Source organism: Vigna angularis, chromosome 9 (assembly GCF_016808095.1).
Source record: "Vigna angularis cultivar LongXiaoDou No.4 chromosome 9, ASM1680809v1, whole genome shotgun sequence".
NCBI classification, from domain to species: Eukaryota; Viridiplantae; Streptophyta; class Magnoliopsida; order Fabales; family Fabaceae; genus Vigna; species Vigna angularis.
Window position 1 is genome coordinate 180877 of NC_068978.1, and position 20219 is coordinate 201095.

Consider the following 20219-nt stretch of genomic DNA (forward strand, 5'->3'; position numbering starts at 1 on the left):
TACACAATCAACAAATATACCACTAGCCAAAGCTAAATACATTAATATATTAACTATATAATAAATATATAAAGTATATAAATTCACACATTTCCAATTTTAACTTAATTATTTATTATTTTATTTATTTTTCACCACTCTTAGGCATATTCACTAAACATTTACTTCATCATACTAAGTTATGACCAATTTAAACCTCATGATACTTTATTAATTTAATATAAATCATACAAACCTTCTAAGATTTCAAACGGCATTAACAACCAAGTCTCATACATGGTACTAAAATTAAACTTTATTCCAAAGAAGTATGTAGGAAAATTGTTGAAAGGTTCTGAGAAGGGTTTAGGAAATGGTGCATTAGGTTGGAGACAGGATGTAAAAAATATGTATAACGGTCCAGAAAGAGTGAAAAAATGGGGTAGAAAGGGTATAGAATATGGTTAGAAAGGTGTGAAAATGGTGTAGGAAGGATACAAAAATATTATAAGAAGGATGTAAGAAGTGTGTAGGAAAGTCATTGAAAGGTTTTAACAAGGATGTGGGAAGAGTGTAAGAAGGGTGTATTAAGTCATAGAAAGAATGTAGAAATGGAGTAAAAATGATATAGAAAAGTGTAGAAAGCATGTAGAAATGGTATAAAAAGAGTGTAGGAAAGTTGTAGGAATGGGGTAGGAAGAGTGTAAGAAGGTTATACAAAGAATATAAGAATGGTATAGAATAGGTGTAGCAAGAGTATAAGAAGAGTATAGCCATGGTAGAAGAAAGGTGTACAAAAGATGTAGAAAGTGTGTAGGACAGGATAAAAGTGGTGTGTGAATGACATACAAAGAGTGTAGAAATGGTGTATGAATGGTGTATAAATGTTGTAGGAAGGGTATAAGAAGTGTGTAGGAAAGTTGTAAGAAGGATGTGAAAAGAGTATAAGAAATATGTATTAGATTGTACAAAGGGTGTATGAAAGTTGTAGGAATTATGTAAGAAGAGTGTAAGAATAATGTTAGAAGGGTATAAAATAGATGTAAGAAGGGTGTGAGAAGAGTGTAGCAAGGGTAGAAGAAAGTTGCACAAAAGAGTGTACAAAGTGTGTAAAAATAGGATAAAAAATGTGTAAGAAGTGTGTAGGAAGGTTGTTAGAAGGTTGTAAAAATGTTGTGGAACCTTATTACACTCTTCTTACACCATTCCTTCAACTTTCCTCTATCTTTCACACACTCTTCCTAAACTCTTTCTACAAAATTTATACCCCGTTTCTATACCCCATCTACAACCTAACACACCTTTCCTACACTTTCTTCCCACATTTTTTTTACAACCTTCCAAAAATCTTTTTACACACTTCATACATCATTCGTACAATATTTTTACACCCTTCTTAGACCTTTCTACATCATTCCTTCACCCTTTATAAACCTCTTTTATCCTTTTTCTACACTCTTTTCTACACATTTCTTCTACCCTTACTACATTCTTTTTACACCCTTCCTACACCTATTATATACCCTTTTGACATCCTTCTTAAAACCTTATTAGACTCTTCTTACACCATTATACTCCTTTCTACAACTTTCCTATATCTTTTCTACATCTCATCTACAACCTAATACACATTTCTTACATTCTTTCCTCATCCTTCTTAGAACCTTCCAACAACCTTTCTACACACTTCTTACACCCTTTCTATACCTTTTATACATCCATTTTACTTCCTTCCTAAACTCTTTCTACACCCTTTGTACACATTTCCTCCATTCTTGCTACACTCTTCTTACATGCTTCCTACACATATTATATACTCTTGTTACAACTTTCTTACATTTTTCTTACATTATTTCTACTCCCTAAAACTTTCCTACACTCTTTCTACAACATTTTTACGTTTTTTATACACTCTTTCTACACCCTTTCTAAAACTTTATACATCCTTTCTAAAACTTTATACGCCCTTCCTACATTCTTCTTACAACCTTTCAACAACCTTTATACACACTTCCTACAACACTTTTATACCCTTATTAGACCTTTCTACATCATTCCTTCACCCTTTATACATCTATTTTACCTCTTTTCTACATTCTTTCTACAATCTTTGTACACTTTTCTTCTACCCTTTCTACATTATTCTTACACTCTTCCTACACCTATTTTATACCCTTTTGACATCCTTCTTACAACCATGTTGCACTCTTCTTACACCATTCATACTACCTTATACAACCTCTTCTACACCTCATCTTCAACCTAATACACCCTTTCTACCTACACTCTTTCCTAATCCTTTTTACAACCTTCCAACAACCTTTCTACACCCTTTCTACAACATTTTAAAACCCTTCCTACACTCTTTATACACCCCTTTGACTTCCTTCCTACACTCTTTTTACACTATTTGTACACATTTCCTCTACCCTTACTACACTATTCTTACAATCTTCCTACACTTATTCTATACTCTTTTTACATCTTTCTTGCAATCTTCTTACACTCTTCTTACATAATTTTTACTCCTTTCCTCTAACTTTTTTATTCTCTTTCTACAATCTTTTATACACTCTCTTTACACACTTTATACACCCTTTCTACAACCTAATACAACCTTCCTACACTCCTCTTACATCTTTCTTACAACCTTCCTACACACTTCTTACACCCTCCTACAACATTTTTATTTCCTTTCGACACCCTTTCTACATCTTTTATATACCCCTTTTACCGCCTTCCTACCCTATTTCTACACCCTTTGTATATTTTTCCTCTACCCTTGCTATAATCTTCTTACACTCCTCCTACACCTATTTTATATCTTTCTTACAACCTTCTTACACTCTCCTTACACCATTCCTACTCCTTACTACAACTTTCTTTCATCCTTTCTATACCCTTTCAACATCATTTCTACATTATTTTTATACTCTTTCTAAACAATTTCTACACTCTTTCTATATACTAAAATTGCAAAAACACAAATGAATTTCTTTTCATCTCTATATCAAAATCAATCTTACATGTGAACCTCCTTCCCCTTAAATCTCCATGAATATTAACTTTTCTTTAACTTCCTTTTCATCTTATGTTTACAATTTCTTCAAATGTTTATAGGTCAATAAATTAACTTATGGTTGAAGGTTTGGACTAATTTTCAGTTTTCAAATATGATAACAATAATGATAACCGGAAGAAAGTGAGTAAGTTTGACTGATTTAAAAAATGAAGAGATTAAATTAAATATTTTTTTAAAATAAATAATAGAATAATTTGATATACCTGACAGTTGCATAGTGGCTCTCGGAACCTTATCACAACTGTGGTGTGGTGCAAGTATGTGATACAATACAAGCAAAAGCTCTATGCAATGTCTCTCAGAAGCAGCGGTTTCTTTTGGTTCCAAATAAATTGCTCCGATTCGAAGCAAGGTGGTCGTGGTTTTGGAGAAAACTCCAACAGGATTAAGGTTAGGCTGCGTCTTCTTCTTCTCCATTTCCATTTCTTTTTAAGCTCTCATTTCTATTGATTGTTCTTTTATTTCTATCCCAGACCAACAAATCTGACAAGGGTCTCGTGTCGCAGCAAAGGTATGATGATGATGCATCATTTCATGGTTATATACGTATTTACAATTCATAGATTATGTCATTGTTATGCCATGCCATTACATGTGTGTCTGTCTTTTGTTGCAGTGTCAAGGGACCAGCACCTAAACAGTCTCGCTCTCTGTCTTCTCGTAAGTGCAATTCAATAGCATCTCTTCCCTTCTGCTACCCCTTTTTTGCCTTTCATTTTATTTTATATGATAATATGGTATTGGCAGAGGCGCCCCGTTTAAGTTCACAACTTGACGGCAAATCTAGGAACGATTTTTTGGATGTTGACTTTGAGGAACGCCTAAAAACAGTTACAAGGTGCACCTTACTCTTACACCTATTTCACTCTTTGTAATTATGACCAACAATGCTCAGTTACTCTTTCTCCACACTACGCAGGTCAGCACTTGAGCAGAAGAAGGCAGAGGAGCAAAAGGAGTTTGGAGCAATTGACTATGATGCACCAGTTTCTTCCGACGAAAAGACAATTAGCCTTCCTACTAAGGTACCATTGTTGCTTCCTACCACATAAAACCCTGTTTTCTTTTAGATATCAAAACTCTGTACATGTATGTAACTGTCATGATACAGATTGGAGTGGGGGTAGCTGTTGTAGTCTTCGGTCTGGTTTTTGCTTTTGGAGATTTTCTTCCATCGGGAAGGTATGCATGCTCTTAAACCAGATAATTAATTATTGGAACAGCCTATTTTTGCATCTCGGTCTTTTGCTGCACAATTATTCGTATTTTATCTGATTTTTTTTTTGTTACCAGTTAAATTAACTTCTCAAGCGTGTTACAAAAATAATATTGGTAAATAATCTTTAAATTGGGGTAGATTGATTTTTAGCATTGTTAACTTTAAAGCCTTGCTTGAAAAGAGCGCTAATTAGGTTTTCTCCTTTGATTGGGATTGAATGAATTTTATGCTCAACCTATTGTTTTATGAGAAAGGTGATGCCTTAGGACTAACATCTAAATCATTTATAAGCTTAATTAGCGTGCTTTTACAAATAAACTGGGACAAGACGTTACTAGGCAGACTTTTCAACTTCCATCAAATCCTCCATCAGACCTATATAGCTCAAGATATTCATCATCTTGAATTGTAAACTATGTCATGCTCGGCGCTGCTTGTAATTATGGATGTTATTCATATATTTCCTCATCATGTTCATTATTTGCCATGTAGTTTTGGTTACAGTTTAAATTGGGATATCTTTCAGTGTTAGTCCTACGGATGAAAGTGCTGTTGTCAATAGTAAGTTGTCCGAGGAGGAGAAAGCTACTCTCCAGGTATGATTTCCACCCAATTATTGTTATCTTCTAGCAATTGGTCAGGCACTGATGTCCTTCCTAATTATTTGTCTTATACTCTTATTTCCTTTCCTTGTGAAGCCAAAGTTCACTGAATTAAGATTGTTTCTTTCCACGAACTGATGGAAAAGTGAAGGTTTGGTGGATTAAAGTTTGGTATTGTTGGTTGTGTTTTGTTTTCAACATTATTTACCGGTAGTGGACTAACATCAGGCAAGATAAAAATAAATATACTTAGCTTTGATATGACAGATCGGTATTTTTCTATCAGATGGTAAAGCCTTCCATGGACACTTACTAAATACAAAGAAGTAATGTGTAGACAAGGAGATTTTATAATAATTGACCAACAGGAATTTAAATTTGCTTAATTCTCTTAGTAATTATGGACAGAGATTCTACCAAAAGGCTAGTTGATTTTCGTTTTGGGACCTGCAAATTGTAACAATTGAACAACTTATGCTATAAATACAGGTGCACACACAGCAAAGAAACTTTATAACTATTTTTGAAGATTATGAACAATTCTGATTATGTAATCAAGTTGATAGTACTTACTGTGATTTGTTCTGTTTAAGAATTACCTCATCAGATAATTTTTTCAGAATCCTATTTTTCCCTTAGATACCAGTACCACTCTTGGAGTAACTAAGGTGTGTCTACGGAAGTACCGACATATTCTGTTATTTCTGACACCTATCATCTGGGCCTGTCATTAGTTTGCTTTGTTTGGTCTGATTCCATCTGATTCTGAGATAAATTTTTAGTGACACAGGAGTAATATACTCCTTCCATTAGGGCGTATCGATATCCATTATGTATAAACAAAGTTACCACGTTACCCTTTCCTGTGTTATGTAATCCTTCAAATATCATCTCTATACATTCTGAGAAAACCACAGAATCATTTATGGTATACTTTGTGATATATGGCAGAGTAGGCTCAAGGAATTTGAAGCAACATTAAGTATTTCCCCGAGAGATCCAACTGCTCTTGAAGTAAGTTTTGGATGCTAGTTCTGTTCTTCTGATTTCTGTCTTTTTAGATACATTTTGAATGACTTCCAGGGAGCTGCAGTAACTTTGGCTGAACTAGGGGAATATGCAAGATCTGCTTCTCTACTTGATGATTTGACGAAGGTATTGTGTTGAGCATGGATATCCCCTGGAATTTTCCAGTTACATGTGTTGGAAAGTATCTCTACGAGGGAAATTATAGCTATATATTTATTAGACACAGAATTTCTCTTTCCAAAATATGTTGTGAAAATCAGGCTAATTGACCTTAGATTACCGTTGAGAAATTTTTTTGGTGCTATTCCAAGGTAAAACCAAGTGATGCTGATGTTTTTCGTTTGCTTGGAGAAGTTAAATACGGACTCAAGGATTATGAAGGGAGTGTTGCTGCATATAAAAGTTCAGCAAAGGTCAGTATTTTCAACCTTTTTTTTTGGAGTAATGTCATAAAACCATCAGCAACTAGATGATTGTTTTAGGACTCGGGATAAATTATATTTTCTGCTCTTGTAAAATATTTTTTTCACTTTACTTCCCATAGTATGTGCTTAAGTTTTTTATGCTAAATTTTTTAATGAAAGCAATATATCTGTTAATCTGAAATCTAGTGAAGAAGAGGCTATGTCTACAAATTATAATCGATCAAATGTAGCAAGCTTAGTAATTCCATCAAACATTATCCATAAAATTTGGTTGATCTCTGACAGGTGTCCAAAGATATCCAACTTGAAGTTCTCCGTGGCCTTACCAATTCATTACTCGCTGCCAAAAAGCCGGAGGAGGTTTGTCGTCATGATAAAGGATTTTCAGGATAAATATGCACAAATTAATTCTATTATTTTGCTTGATGATGGTTAATTTCCACACGTCTTTCTAAAAGTACAATCAAGTACACCTTTTTATGATGGTTTTCACGATGATTAGTCTGTCCAAAGACGATAACTAATTGGAAAATTTCTATAGTACTGAAAGAAAAGTTTTTCTTTTCCTGATTCTTATGATCCACGATTTGCAGATAAACGTTTATTTGTTTACTACAGTTTTCTTATCTAACCTTAGGCTTTGGCGTATAATGCTCCAATTTCATGATATGACCATTCTGGTTCAAAAGCTTATGGTTCCTTAGGTTTGTGGAAACGTTTTTTACATTTGTTTTCCACTAGTAATTACAAATAAGCCACTTTATTTTCATTTTGTTTCTTCTCTTCAAAGATTTATGCACTCAAATAGTCAAAACCCACATTTTTTTTTCATTTTTGTATTTCATAATAATCACAAAATTGCTACCCTTTTTCATTTTGACGAGACAATTCAATCCATTTGTCCACTAATAATCCTATCTATCCATATAGAATCCGATCAATCCATCCAATTATAAAAATAAATATTAATGGATTGAATCAACACTTTTGTTGGTTTGATTGAGTCATCCAATATATTTTTGTCATCCGTTGGGTTAAGTAGTCTAAAAGTTCATTGGTTGAGCATGGTTTTTTATGGGACCGGTCTTTTGGGCCATACTATGTTTGGGTACAAGAATGTACGTAAGTATTGTACGAATAAAATACAATATGCTTTTAAATGAATCGTTTGGATAGTTATCCCAAGAAATAGTTGATGGGGGATTAGATGGTCTTTTATTAAATGACTCATGGATGGATTGAATTTTTCTTGATATTTGTTTAAGGGGTCATAAATGGATTAATGGTTTACTTTTAACTCATTATAATTCACTAAAAAAATTTAGAGTCCATTTTTTTACACCCCTATTTCATTTTGTTTCTTCTCTTTAAAGATTTGTACATGAATATTGATTTTCCCATTTTCTGAACATACCTTTGGAAAAATAAAACATAAAATGGAAACAAAAAGTAATTCCTTAAACCTATTGGAGTTCAAGTATAAGTTGGAGTCCCAAATTGTAAATAAATAGACAAACTTAGTAATATATATAAGAAGAACCTATATTTTAGGGTTTTGGATTAAAGGTAGTGTTATCTTGTATTCTCTTCCTTTGATTTCCCGACAAAATCAAATAATATATTGTACATAAGTATAAGTATGGGGTTTTTCTTTTGGACTCTCAGTGGTACTATGCATGTTGAATTAACATTCTATTTTTCCATTCTTTCTTCAACAGGCTGTTCAATTACTTTTGACTTATCGTAAGGATTTGAGTTCCGAAAACTTAAGCAAAAGTTCTAATAGCAACCCATCAGACTCACAGAAGCTTGATCCTGTCCAAGTAAATTCACAATTCTAACTTGAGATTTTTATTTCCTCATTTCCATTTCTGTATAGATTTATTTCAGATTTTATTTTTCTAATTTAGGGTGGTGAATCGGTATTTTTTTTTTGCCTGCAACTACTGGGTTAGAATGAATTAGTCAGCTGAATTTTCATCATATCCCCGTGTACTAAATAATCAGAGAATAATATTCAGTTATCTACTTATTTCAAAGTTGGTATCCTACTTATTAGCGCTGCCCAACCTGGAAGGTTATGAACACGAAGCCAATTATTGTGTGGTGGCATTTTAGTATGCCTCCACTGTAGAACAACACCTTCACAATGCTCATTTTGGTAAACCCTAGGCTGGCTCATGTTGTTATTCCCGTCTGCGGACTTGCCATCAACCAGCAGCTGCTGTCGGCAAAGACAGCACTGTCACCAAGCTCATGAAGAATAAGAGTAATAACCTAGAAACATGATTTTACATTTTAGGGTACTTATTTTTAAAATATCACAGGAATGGATAGATTTCAAATAAGTTTAGGGGTATGAATAAACTGTTTTAAAAAACACAACTTCTATTTTTTTAAAAACAAAAACAGTTGAAATTTTCTTTTAAAGCACGATTTCAATAATTATTTTTAAGCTAAAATCATATTTTAAAACTTGATTGACCTATATCTGTAATTTATTTAAAATACACCCATTTCCGTATTTTTCTTAAAAATACTACCCTTGAAAGGCACGAAAAGTCATTTCTTAATAGTGGTGAAATGGTGTACCTTTCGCAAGCAGGAAAAATTCGTTAGTTTCATCTTAATCTTTTTATTTTATTTTAGGATTTACTGAGATGTAGCATTCTGAAAGTACATTTCACATACTTCATTTTTTTTTGTTTCTTATGCATATATTTTTTCTAAAATTCCTACATTTCTCAGGTTGAATTACTTCTAGGGAAAGCCTACTCAGATTGGGGCCATGTCAGTGATGCTGTAGCTGTTTATGATCAACTCATATCCACTTACCCTAATGATTTTCGTGGATACTTAGCTAAGGTCTGTATTTTTCATCTCATTTAATCACTAAATGCTCTTTTTTTCCCTTTATAAATCTAATTAAAGAAAATAATCATTGCAGCAAATTTATATGGTAGAATAAGTTATTATTTACAGAACTTTGCTTTAGTTCTTTTCTGTCCATTTGGTTTTTTCCAAGGTTGTGTGCTATAATTATAGAAATAAGGATGTGTTATTAGAATATTAGAAACTTTTTTTACTTATTCCCGTGTCATATTTTTGTTATTAGAAGATATCATATCTCATTTATTTATTGTATTAATTTCTTTTCCTTTCGTAAAATTTAACATGCTATCTAAAGCCTTTTTCAAAACTGTGTTGGCCCTATGTGTTATTAGAATATTAGAAACTTTTTTTACTTATTCCTGTATCATACTTTCTATTAGAAGATATCATATCTCATTTATTTATTGTATTAATTTCTTTTCCTTTGTATAATTTAACATGGTATCTAAAGCCTTTTTCAAAACTGTGTTGGCCCTATGTGTTATTAGAATATTAGAAACTTTTTTTACTTATTCCTGTATCATACTTTCTATTAGAAGATATCATATCTCATTTATTTATTGTATTAATTTCTTTTCCTTTGTATAATTTAACATGGTATCTAAAGCCTTTTTCAAAACTTGTGTTGGCCCGATAGACCCACTGTATTGCCCAATTAGTCCTTTTGGCACGACCATGAGTTGTAAGAAATACTAGTTCCACCAAAGTGATGTGGAAATACAGTTCGATTGAACACACAACTAAGCTTAATACATATAAACTATTAGTTTAAAACATTTTCATAGGCATAGAATAAGAATTCACCCTATGTACAAATCATATGCATAAGAACAAATTTCACTAATAGTGCCAATAAATTAAAGTCGAAAGCGAAATAGACTAATTCGTTTTGAGTATGTCTTAATACAATTCTATATTCAACTTTTCAAAAATGACTTGTGTTAGATATCTTTAATCAATCGCTTTCTCTGCCAAAGGACATGTAGTGGAAGGAGCTATTTACTCAAAGTATGTCTTGTAATTTTTTACAGGGAATCATCCTAAAAGAAAACAAAAATATTGGTGATGCTGAAAGAATGTTCATACAAGTAAGTTTATGAGTTGAACTTTCATAATTGAGTAGGCGAATAAAATGTAAAAATAACATTTATATAAACTAAAATTTTCTTTTTCTGCACTATTATAACTTTTTTTGTGCAGGCTAGGTTCTTTGCACCAGATAAAGCCAAAGCACTTGTGGACCGTTATTCAAGATGAAAATTTTTATGGATGTTAATGGTAAAGGTATGCTCTGTAAGAAAATATGAAGCAAAGGATGAAATATGTAAATAAGGAAAAATTCCAATGATATCTGTAGTGTGTCAAAGAAGTTGTGATCAGTAGAGAAATACACAAAATAGCATATAGAATATTTGAAATTTTAAATGTTTTTGTCCCTTTCTTCTGGCCATGTTCCTTGATTCTTCAAAATCTAACTTTGATTGTGGCCTCCCCACAGTTTCTGTTCTAGCGTTGTCTCCTTTAACATTTGCTGCTTTGCTACCCAGATACAAGCTAATGATTATAACAACGGCAGATCTTCGACTTCAGATTTTGTTATACCACATTGGTATAACAAAGTTCCTATAAACCATTTGAAAGAGGAGAATAAGAGAACACAATTTAATCAACAAAACACTAGAAATAAAGGCCACTCGAAATGCAATACATGTATAAGTACTTTCTAATGAAAACCACCTTAACTTATATTTAACATTGTGCAACAATTCTTAAGAAACAACATAAAAAGTCTTCCGCCGTATAAGAAAATAAGCACAAGTGAAACATTAATTGTTTCCGAATTATTTAATTACCATGAATTTGTCTTTAATTTAAGGAAGATAATCTTTTGTCACCCATTATTTTAAAACAACCCCTCACAACCATGTAATTAGTGTAATATGGTAATTAAAAATAATAATTTCTTAATTGTAAAAAAAAAATGAGAAGGAAGGCCATAATACTAAGTGTCAATTGACTGTATATCTTTAGTAAATAGGTGTCAATCTAGAGAAATCATAAAAAAACATACACAAAAGCTTTCCACAACTAGATTGTACTTTAGATCCTACATTAGTTAATAGGCGGTTTCGTTAATCTACATTAAAAATTGGATAATCAATTTGTCATTTCTAGAAATAGTAAATAAAACCATAGTTAGGAATAAATTAAGGAGGCAGATGCATGGCGTGAACAGAAGCTGTCTTGTCTTCCATCCATCTTGCTTAATTTGAAGCTTTAAGTTTGAAGCAGTTAAGGAGGGAAAGTTTCTTCAGCAAAGAAACTCTTCTTCTTCCCTCTCTTCTCCCCGGTCGATCACTCCCAACCACCACCGGAGGAGACCGGAGGAGATTGAATGAGCACCGGAAATGAAACTCTCAAGAAGCTTTTCGATATGCACCCCAAAAATCATTAAGAAAATCCCAAACCATCTGAAATCATCGATACCCAGATCCACAAGCTGGCATATTCAACCTCTTTCCAAGAAGCCATTGCTGGGTTCAGGAGTCTCCTCCGACGGCGGCGCAAGGAATGCCAAGGTTCCCAAAGGCTCCCTCGCCGTCTATGTGGGCCCCCACTTCCGACGCTTCGTCATTCCGGTACGCTTCTTGGCCATGCCTGACTTCGCTGCGTTGATGGAATCCGTCGCCGAAGAATATGGCTGCGATCATCACGGCGCCATTCACATCCCCTGCGATGAAGACCATTTTCAGCAAATTTTGACCTCATGTTCCCAACGAAAACGGGCCTTCCTTCCTCCCAAGAAACTTTCCGACATCCCAATCATAAGCAGCCATTGATTCATTCCTTCCTTCCATCGCATTCATCTTAATCATTCACACACACACACACACACTCCTGATAACAATCACAACAACAACGTATAATACATGTATATACTTTTATATACGTATGTAATATTTTCGTTCACTGCAATGTGTACGGACAAATCACAAATCTGCATGCCCTTCGATTTTTTCATTGGAAGGGAGCGCAGGTGTTGGATCAAGCTCGAGGGGTACAAAACCTAATTAATGTTTGTTTTCAATCCTACTTCTTTTCATTTGGGAATCCTTGCCAGTTTATCAGGAAATATCTCTATGGCAATCAAGATCACAGAATATGTATTTCACATTTTATAATTTTGCACACTGACATCTATCTACACACATTCATGTACAAATGTCATAGTCCCCAATTCATTGTTAAGAAATAAATAGGAAGACATCAACGAGGATACTGTGTTCCTGGATTTATGTATATGTTATCAAAATTATTAATAGGGAAGCATAACCAATACATGCATTTAATCAAAACTAAGCAGCACTTTGCACTACTTTATAATGAATTAGAACTAATGCATGCATGTTGATCATCTCAAAAGGATAGAAGCAGTCTATTACGATCACTGTCAATATTACAGAATTAATATATCTATGTACAAGTTTGAGGATGATGAGGGGGAGTAACTTCACAATCTGATTCATGAAAACTAGTGTTGTCCTTGTCTCCATGGAAGCCAGAGTGATGCAGCAAAGGTTGTTTGTTGTTGTTGTTGTCCTCCACGGTCTTGAGTATTTTCTGGAAGACTGATACATGGCATGGGATTTTGAGCACACCCTCTTGCTGGAAACCAAATTCATCTTGGGCTTCTTGGAGCAAAATCTCAAAAGCTTGGTGTCTCAGGTAATGGGTGGGAATGATGAATCTCTTGAGCTCTGTTCCAACACAGACAGCGAGGAAGCCTTTTGGAACCATGTCTGCACTGTTGGAAGCAGAGGAAGATGTTGCAGCTTTCTTCCACTTCTTGAGGATCTGTTGAAGCCTAACCACCTCACGGATCTTGTTACACTTCTTTGAATTTGAATCCATCATATATGTGCATTCAAAGTGAAGAGTGATGATGAGTTCTGTACAGAGGTACAATTTATAATCAAACTCAGCCTCAGATGCCAACTGCTATATCAAAATTTAATTCATGCAAACACCATATTTTATTCCTACTGCCAATAATTTTTTCTGCACAGTACAGATAATCATTGAGATTAGAGATCAGCTGCAGGTGTAAGAATCAGATCCATAAATGTTCATTTTGTTTGAATCGGTTTTGTTGCTTGCATTTAAAAAATATCTCAGTATTACACATAGTGTTAGTAATTAGAAACTCACATACTTCAAATGCACCTCAAATAACATGTTTTTTAGTTTTCCAAGCATCTGTTTTAACTTTGCAAAATAATCTGTACAGAAAAATCTAAAGCTATTTTAATTTAATAGCTTCTTTAAAACATATCAGAAATTAATATGTACAAGATGACATATATATAACTCTCAATCAATGTTAACTAGCTATTTTTGTTTGAGTTTAGATAACTATTTAATGGCAACTTGAACATATGATTGTTGCTTTGTTTTGTTGGATGCTTAGAAGATCGTGGAAGATGGTACTCTGTGATTTGCATGTGACTCGCCTATTTGTTTATGAAACAGACACTTAAGCCAGCAGGTTGAAATGATCTTATTAATAAAAAAACGAAATACAAACATAGATAGATATTGTGAATTTTTGTTAAGAATTTTGAGAAGCTTTTCAAATTCAAAGGTATTCCAATTTCATGATCATCAAGAGAGAAAATAATAATGAATAGATTTTTATCAGCGTATAGCAAACCAAAGAAAAAAAAAATCCATAGAATTTAACATTATCTTTAAGGCTTAATACCCTCTTTGGTCCCCAGTCCTCATTTTTAAAAGTATTTTGAATATGTCCAAAGTTATTCAAATTTGCATCAAATTTGTCCCTTCCGTTAACTATTACCAAACGGAGTTAATGTGTTGATGATGTGACAGTAATTATTGGCAACGTGTTAATAGATTGTTGTGTACGTGGTGACGTGTATGTTAGAATAATCTCGCGTATCAGTGCCCTAAAATCAGATTTTCCCTAAAGTTGAAAATCCAATCTTTATTACAACACTGTTTCTTCTATTATTAACATTGAAAATCTAATCTTTATTACAACACTGTTTCTTCTATTATTAACATACACGTCACCACGCACACAACAATCTATTGAAACGTTGCCAATAATTACTGCCACATCATTAACGCATTTACTCCGTTTGATAATAGTTAACGGAAGGGACAAATTTGACATAAATTTGAATAACTTTGGACATATTCAAAACACTTTTAAAAATGGAGACTTATTTGACATTAATCACTGAAACTGGGAACCAAAGAGGGTATTAAGCCTATCTTTAATTAAAAATCTTAATTAGGATATATTCAAAGTTTTTTTTTCTCGTATATTTTTTAACTTGTTTATTTCTGGATAATATAAAACTTTCACTCAATAAAGTACATGTACAGGTCACTAAAATCATGCAACCATTTAAAATATTAACTTAGTTACTCTACAATTATCATTATACTACTTAATTATCAAGTATTAATTCCTGAAAATAAACTAAATCGTGTTATTGAACTCTCAATTTGTTCCATTAAATGGTCAACTTTAACGAAATTATAATATTATTGATCTCAATTGGTGTTAGTAAATCACCTTCTTACAATTTATCAATAATTGAAAAGCGTTTATGTTAATTCACTTAATTATCCAATTCTTAATTCTTTGAATAAATAAACTTGAATCCACTTATTGAACTCAATTTCCTGCATAATCCAATCAAATCCTAATATTAATTGAAGTGTTTTATATGTTTAAGCTCACACAAAAAGCATCTGAATGAATATTTTATTGAGCATTTTAGTTTATGAACACGTGTCACTTTGTTATTACGTATAATAGTTTACATGTTATACTATTGACATGTTGATATATTTTTAATAATTGATAAAAATAAAAAGTTAACGATACATATATACTACAATACAGTGTCAACTAAACTTTACTGCAAAATTGAAAAATGCATACAAGAAATTTGAAAGAGTAAGACAAAAAAGGAACTGAGTTTTTGAGAAGAGGTGTTCACTCATATGTGCCAAAGGCCAAAACTTTTTAAACATTTAAAAATCTATACATCACTCTAAAGTCTGAACAAAAATCATAACAAAATTGTTTTTAAAATAAAAGTTAAATTTGTCTGAATATTGTAGAATATTCAGTGAATATTTTTTTAACTGAGACAATATTTTATAAAATATGATGAACTTCTTGTTATTTTGATATGTTACTTTTGTTTATTTAACACATTTGATAGTTTCTAAAACAAATTAATATTCTCAGGATTGTAACAGTACACTCAAATATTAATATCTATTATTATTCAGTAAAATAATTTGTGAGTTTATTATTTATAATATTTTACATATTGAATTGAAAACATTATATTTCTAACTTAACCTAATTAACTTTTAGCGAATTGTATTAAGATAGATATGATTAAAGATGAATTATATTATCTTGACTCACTATTCCCAAGACACCAACCCTATATTGATTGGTGCAATTGCGATAACCATTCTTCAGTTCGTTGAATGAAGGCAACAAATAAATAAATAAACAAATAAATAAATAAATAAATTCCCAATAAAATAAAGAAACAAAGTTATCCTTCTAAAACCGCACTAACCTACGATTAACACGTTGACGTGGCAGCAGATACGTGAGATTGCTGTTATTGTTATGACTGCACTCTACTTTTACAATCAAACCTCTAATCCTGTCACTAAACACTTTTTAATCATATTTTCTCAATTAAAACCTTAAAAACGTGCAAACCCTTTATTTATTTTTATATGACGACACATACTTTTTTGAAATAAAATAAAAAAATTATGATGGAAAATATTCGCTATGAGAAATTTATGTATTATATTAATGCATCTTTCTAGATATTCTTTGAGATACATTTTAGAAGAATTTTTTGGTTAGTTCTATTAAATAGTTAATTTTTGTTATATTAGGAAATGGTTGGATTATTTATGTTTTATATGAATGAAGGGTGAAATTAAGAATTAATGGTAATATGGTGTGTCGATAATATTGTTTAAGAAAATTAAAAAAAAAGTGATGTTGTTTGTCCCTCGTGACGTAAGAGAGAATGATAGAATATAAAAAATGTCACAATTAAGAGTTGTAATTACGTGGGAAAAGGGCGTGTAAGCAATAAAATGGTATAAAAAGGATTAAATTTTAATATTTAATTGCAAATGGTGAACGATAAAGAAAGCGACATTTTGATGCGAAAATACGAGTCCGCATTTCATCCGAAGCGAGAGCGATAAGCCGGCGAGATTGCGAGATCGCGAGATCATCTCTTTCTATAAATACTTGTGCTTCATCTCTCTGCAGAGTGACAGACAGGAGGAGGAAGAAGAAGAAGAAACCCTAAGGAAGCAGAACCTGTTGTGTTCAGAGAAGTCAAAAACAACGAAACAGAACACAACAACAACGTTAACACAACACAACACAACAAAATGTCTTCCTCCAAAACTAATTCTCACTCTAAACCTCAACCTCAGGCATGTCTTTTTCTTCGCGTTAATATCTTCGATTACCTGCGTTGCAAAACGGTTTTTTGTTAATATCTTTTGTTCTGTTTTTTCCATTCCTTTAGGAAGGGAACATGGCATTGCAAACCCATTCTCCGTCTCACGCGCACAACAGCAACAAGCATGGGCACGGAGTCTTTGGAGACGTCTACACCATCACCAAGGACATGCACGCCGATCATCACAACCCTTCCTTTGATTTTCAATTTCGCCTTCCCCCGCTTCCGGTTACCTTCCCTTCCTCTTTCTGTTCTCCCTTTCATTGTGCCCACCTTCTGTTTGTTTTATATTTTTTTATCTTTTTACTGTTTCCCCTTTTCAGAATTTTCTGGGCTCTAGAGAGGCCCGCGAGTTTTTCAGCGGTGCCCTTGCAGGGGCCATGACAAAGGCGATACTTGCTCCTCTTGAGACCATTAGGTTCGTCCTTTTTGTTTTACTTTTTTTTTTCTTCGCAAATCCGGCTATCTGTTTGCAATTCCTACCTGGCTACCTAGCCGGGCTGATACAGTGGTATTCATTTGTAGTGATCTGTAAACTATGCATGCAGGACAAGAATGGTTGTTGGTGTTGGATCGAAAAATATTGCCGGCAGTTTCGTAGAGGTTATACAGCAGCAGGGATGGCAAGGATTGTGGGCTGGAAACATGATCAATATGCTTCGTATAGTTCCAACACAGGCTATTGAGCTAGCCACATTTGAGTGCGTCAAACGGACTATGACATCCCTGCAAAACAAATGGGAAGAGGCTGGCGACCCCAAGTTGCAGATAGGTTTCATCGATTTCAACCTGCCCATGTCTTGGATTTCACCAGTTGCTGTCGCTGGTGCCGCAGCAGGAATTGCTAGCACAATTGTATGCCATCCCCTTGAAGTTTTGAAGGTATGTTACGGAAAAAAGGAAGTAATTAATCACATCACGATATATGTCTAATTGGATGGACTATGTGTATTTATTTTGTACTGCGACATCACCATAATTAGGAATCACGCTTCAATCCAAATTATATATGCTTTTGTTCTGTTTAATAATGACCATGGCTTGAAAATTTGAACTCTTTCTTTTTTTCTTGTCTCTTAATCTTGTTTAAAATTGCAATTGTCTTCTGATTTTATAACAGGACCGGCTAACCGTTAGTCCTGAAATCTACCCTACTTTAGGTATTGCGATAAGAAATATTTATAAAGATGGTGGTGTTGGCGCTTTTTATGCTGGTATCTCACCGACACTAGTTGGCATGCTTCCATACAGTACATGCTATTATTTCTTGTATGATACCATGAAGGATTCTTACTGCCAGTCCAAAAATAAGAAAACTCTAAATCGTCCAGAGATGCTTGTGCTTGGAGCTCTAGCAGGTTAGAGAATCTCTAGTATTTACTTATTTATGTTCTCCTTTCTTGTTGTTCTTGGTCTTGCCCTGTTTCGAAATCACACCCATGTTACATGAAGCAAAGGAGACACCATGGAATATGTTATGCAAAAGTAGTCATTCACAATTTGATTTATTTCTTGTTTTCTTATTGAGAAAGAGTGTGAGTGTGTTTCAAGGTTTTATAGATTTAATTGGATGTGTTGATTTTCCCGGCATTTATGTTTGCCAGTGTCAGTTAAGCTGTGTTTGATAGAGGGAGATGAAATAGGTTGGTGAGAAAATAGGTATGAAATAGAGTGAAAGAAGTATCGTTTGGTTGGGAAAATAGAGTAACAATGTGATTAAGCTCAAATTAACCATAATAAATATTTATCATTGATTTTGTTATAAAAGCATAAGCACCAGATTTGTTGTGAAATATATCAGTGATCAATTACATTATAATATATATATATATAATCGGTTTAGTTATTCTTGCTTGTCTCTTACAAGCAAAGATTTTTGCAATGAAATAAAACTGTGCGAACCCACACTTCTTTGTCTCTTAACTCAGGATTCCACTCTGCCGAACTCCTGTTTTCCTCTATTTCTTCGCCCTTCCAAGTTTTTGTCTTTGATTTCACTGTTATCAAATCAAAATGCCCTCTTAGTCCCGTTATTATGGTGTACCAAGCTAACTCTGTCTCACATGTTGATCCTGAACATTTTGTACTTGTTAGTTAGTATTAAAGATTTGTGTTATCTGACTTGTTTGTGATCACCCAGGTTTTACTGCCAGTACAATTAGCTTCCCATTGGAGGTGGCCAGGAAGCGGCTGATGGTGGGCGCTTTGCAAGGTAAGTGCCCACCAAACATGGCAGCAGCACTTACGGAAGTAATTAGAGAAGAAGGTCTGAAGGGTTTGTACAGAGGATGGGGTGCAAGCTGTTTAAAGGTGATGCCATCATCTGGTATCACCTGGATGTTTTATGAAGCCTGGAAAGACATATTGCTTGTCCAGAATGGAAACCCATTTTAGGTTTGTAGTTCTAAAAATTCTCTGTAAGAACGGTATAACCATGGTGGGTAAGGAAAACAAATTATTGGGAAAGTTATTAAGCTAGCTCGTTGGAATGGTCGCATGTACTAACGAATGAGTCGCCTAGCTTGTAGGTTTCCAGATTTTGATATTGATTTGGCAAAGATTCTTATCGAAGAATAAGGTTAAAGAATGAGTTCGGGAGAAGTTTCCTATGTTCATCGTTTCTTTCCATCCCAATCACAATCACAACGTTTCTCTCCATCCCAATCACAATCACATCGTTCATTTGTCACCGAATTGTTTCGCTTGACTTCAGTGGGCATTAGATTCGCATTATTAAATATTTAACTGCATCATCTTCAATACAGTCTTATAGGCAAAATTGTAAGTTTAAGATCTCCATTTTATAGCACGACCATAAATTTCAAATTTAAGGTGTTTTAAAATAAGATCTTAGATTATTATAATAAAATTTTTTTATATGAAACCAATTATTGTATTAGAGATAGTGAAAAGAAAATTAAAATTCAATATTTTTAGGTTGAAATGTATAAATACTGTATTATGTATTATTTAATGAAGTTTTTATTGTAATGGTCTTAAATTGTCGAAAAGTAGATATGAAACATTAAAATGAATTAAGATTTATGTTATCATCTCTGTATTATAGATAACCTTGTTAAAATTAATAGATACTCTCTCACAAAGGCATTGATAAATGGATACGTTTAATTAATCAGTGACACTTGTATACTATAGAGATCTAGGTAATGATGAATCTAAATACAGCTTTGAGTAGGCGCTTGGTATTAACATAGAGTTGGTTATATTGTTTTTATTTATGGGTCTGAAGTGGGAAAACTAATGATTTTAAAGTTAACATCATCAGATTTATACATGTAACTTGTTTGAGATAGAAATTACAAGCTAGTACCGAGAGAGTGTCTCCTTGACCTGCAGTAAGGGTTTGCACAACAACGAAAAACAAAAAACTGGCCTAGGGAACTCAACAAGGAATTCTGAGTATGCTTGCCAATT

At 33.3% G+C, this 20219-nt stretch overlaps 4 protein-coding genes across 4 annotated transcripts; 3 read left to right on the forward strand and 1 right to left on the reverse strand.

Moving 5' to 3' along the window:
• The first annotated feature begins 3278 nt into the window (after nucleotides 1-3278).
• On the forward strand, nucleotides 3279-10737 carry LOC108320419 (uncharacterized). Its single transcript, XM_017551834.2, has 15 exons — nucleotides 3279-3451; nucleotides 3535-3572; nucleotides 3678-3721; nucleotides 3809-3899; nucleotides 3981-4086; nucleotides 4173-4243; nucleotides 4807-4876; nucleotides 5834-5896; nucleotides 5966-6037; nucleotides 6223-6324; nucleotides 6622-6696; nucleotides 8055-8159; nucleotides 9085-9201; nucleotides 10260-10316; nucleotides 10429-10737. The coding sequence occupies exons 1-15, from the start codon at nucleotides 3353-3355 to the stop codon at nucleotides 10483-10485; spliced, it is 1167 nt and encodes a 388-aa protein (XP_017407323.1). The 5' UTR covers nucleotides 3279-3352; the 3' UTR covers nucleotides 10486-10737.
• An 899-nt stretch (nucleotides 10738-11636) lies between these two features.
• LOC108320537 (indole-3-acetic acid-induced protein ARG7) lies at nucleotides 11637-12068 on the forward strand. Its single transcript, XM_017551983.2, has one exon. It carries the CDS (start codon nucleotides 11637-11639, stop codon nucleotides 12066-12068), a length of 432 nt encoding a protein of 143 aa, XP_017407472.1.
• Nucleotides 12069-12702: 634 nt separating this feature from the next.
• Nucleotides 12703-13140, reverse strand: LOC108320538 (auxin-induced protein 6B). The gene has a single exon (XM_017551984.2). The coding sequence runs from the start codon at nucleotides 13138-13140 to the stop codon at nucleotides 12703-12705; it is 438 nt and encodes a 145-aa protein (XP_017407473.2).
• A 3327-nt stretch (nucleotides 13141-16467) lies between these two features.
• On the forward strand, nucleotides 16468-19393 carry LOC108320599 (probable mitochondrial adenine nucleotide transporter BTL1). The gene is made up of 6 exons (XM_052868274.1): nucleotides 16468-16759; nucleotides 16855-17012; nucleotides 17108-17202; nucleotides 17333-17666; nucleotides 17905-18142; nucleotides 18925-19393. Exons 1-6 carry the CDS (start codon nucleotides 16711-16713, stop codon nucleotides 19176-19178), a joined length of 1128 nt encoding a protein of 375 aa, XP_052724234.1. The 5' UTR covers nucleotides 16468-16710; the 3' UTR covers nucleotides 19179-19393.
• The last annotated feature ends 826 nt before the right edge of the window (nucleotides 19394-20219 follow it).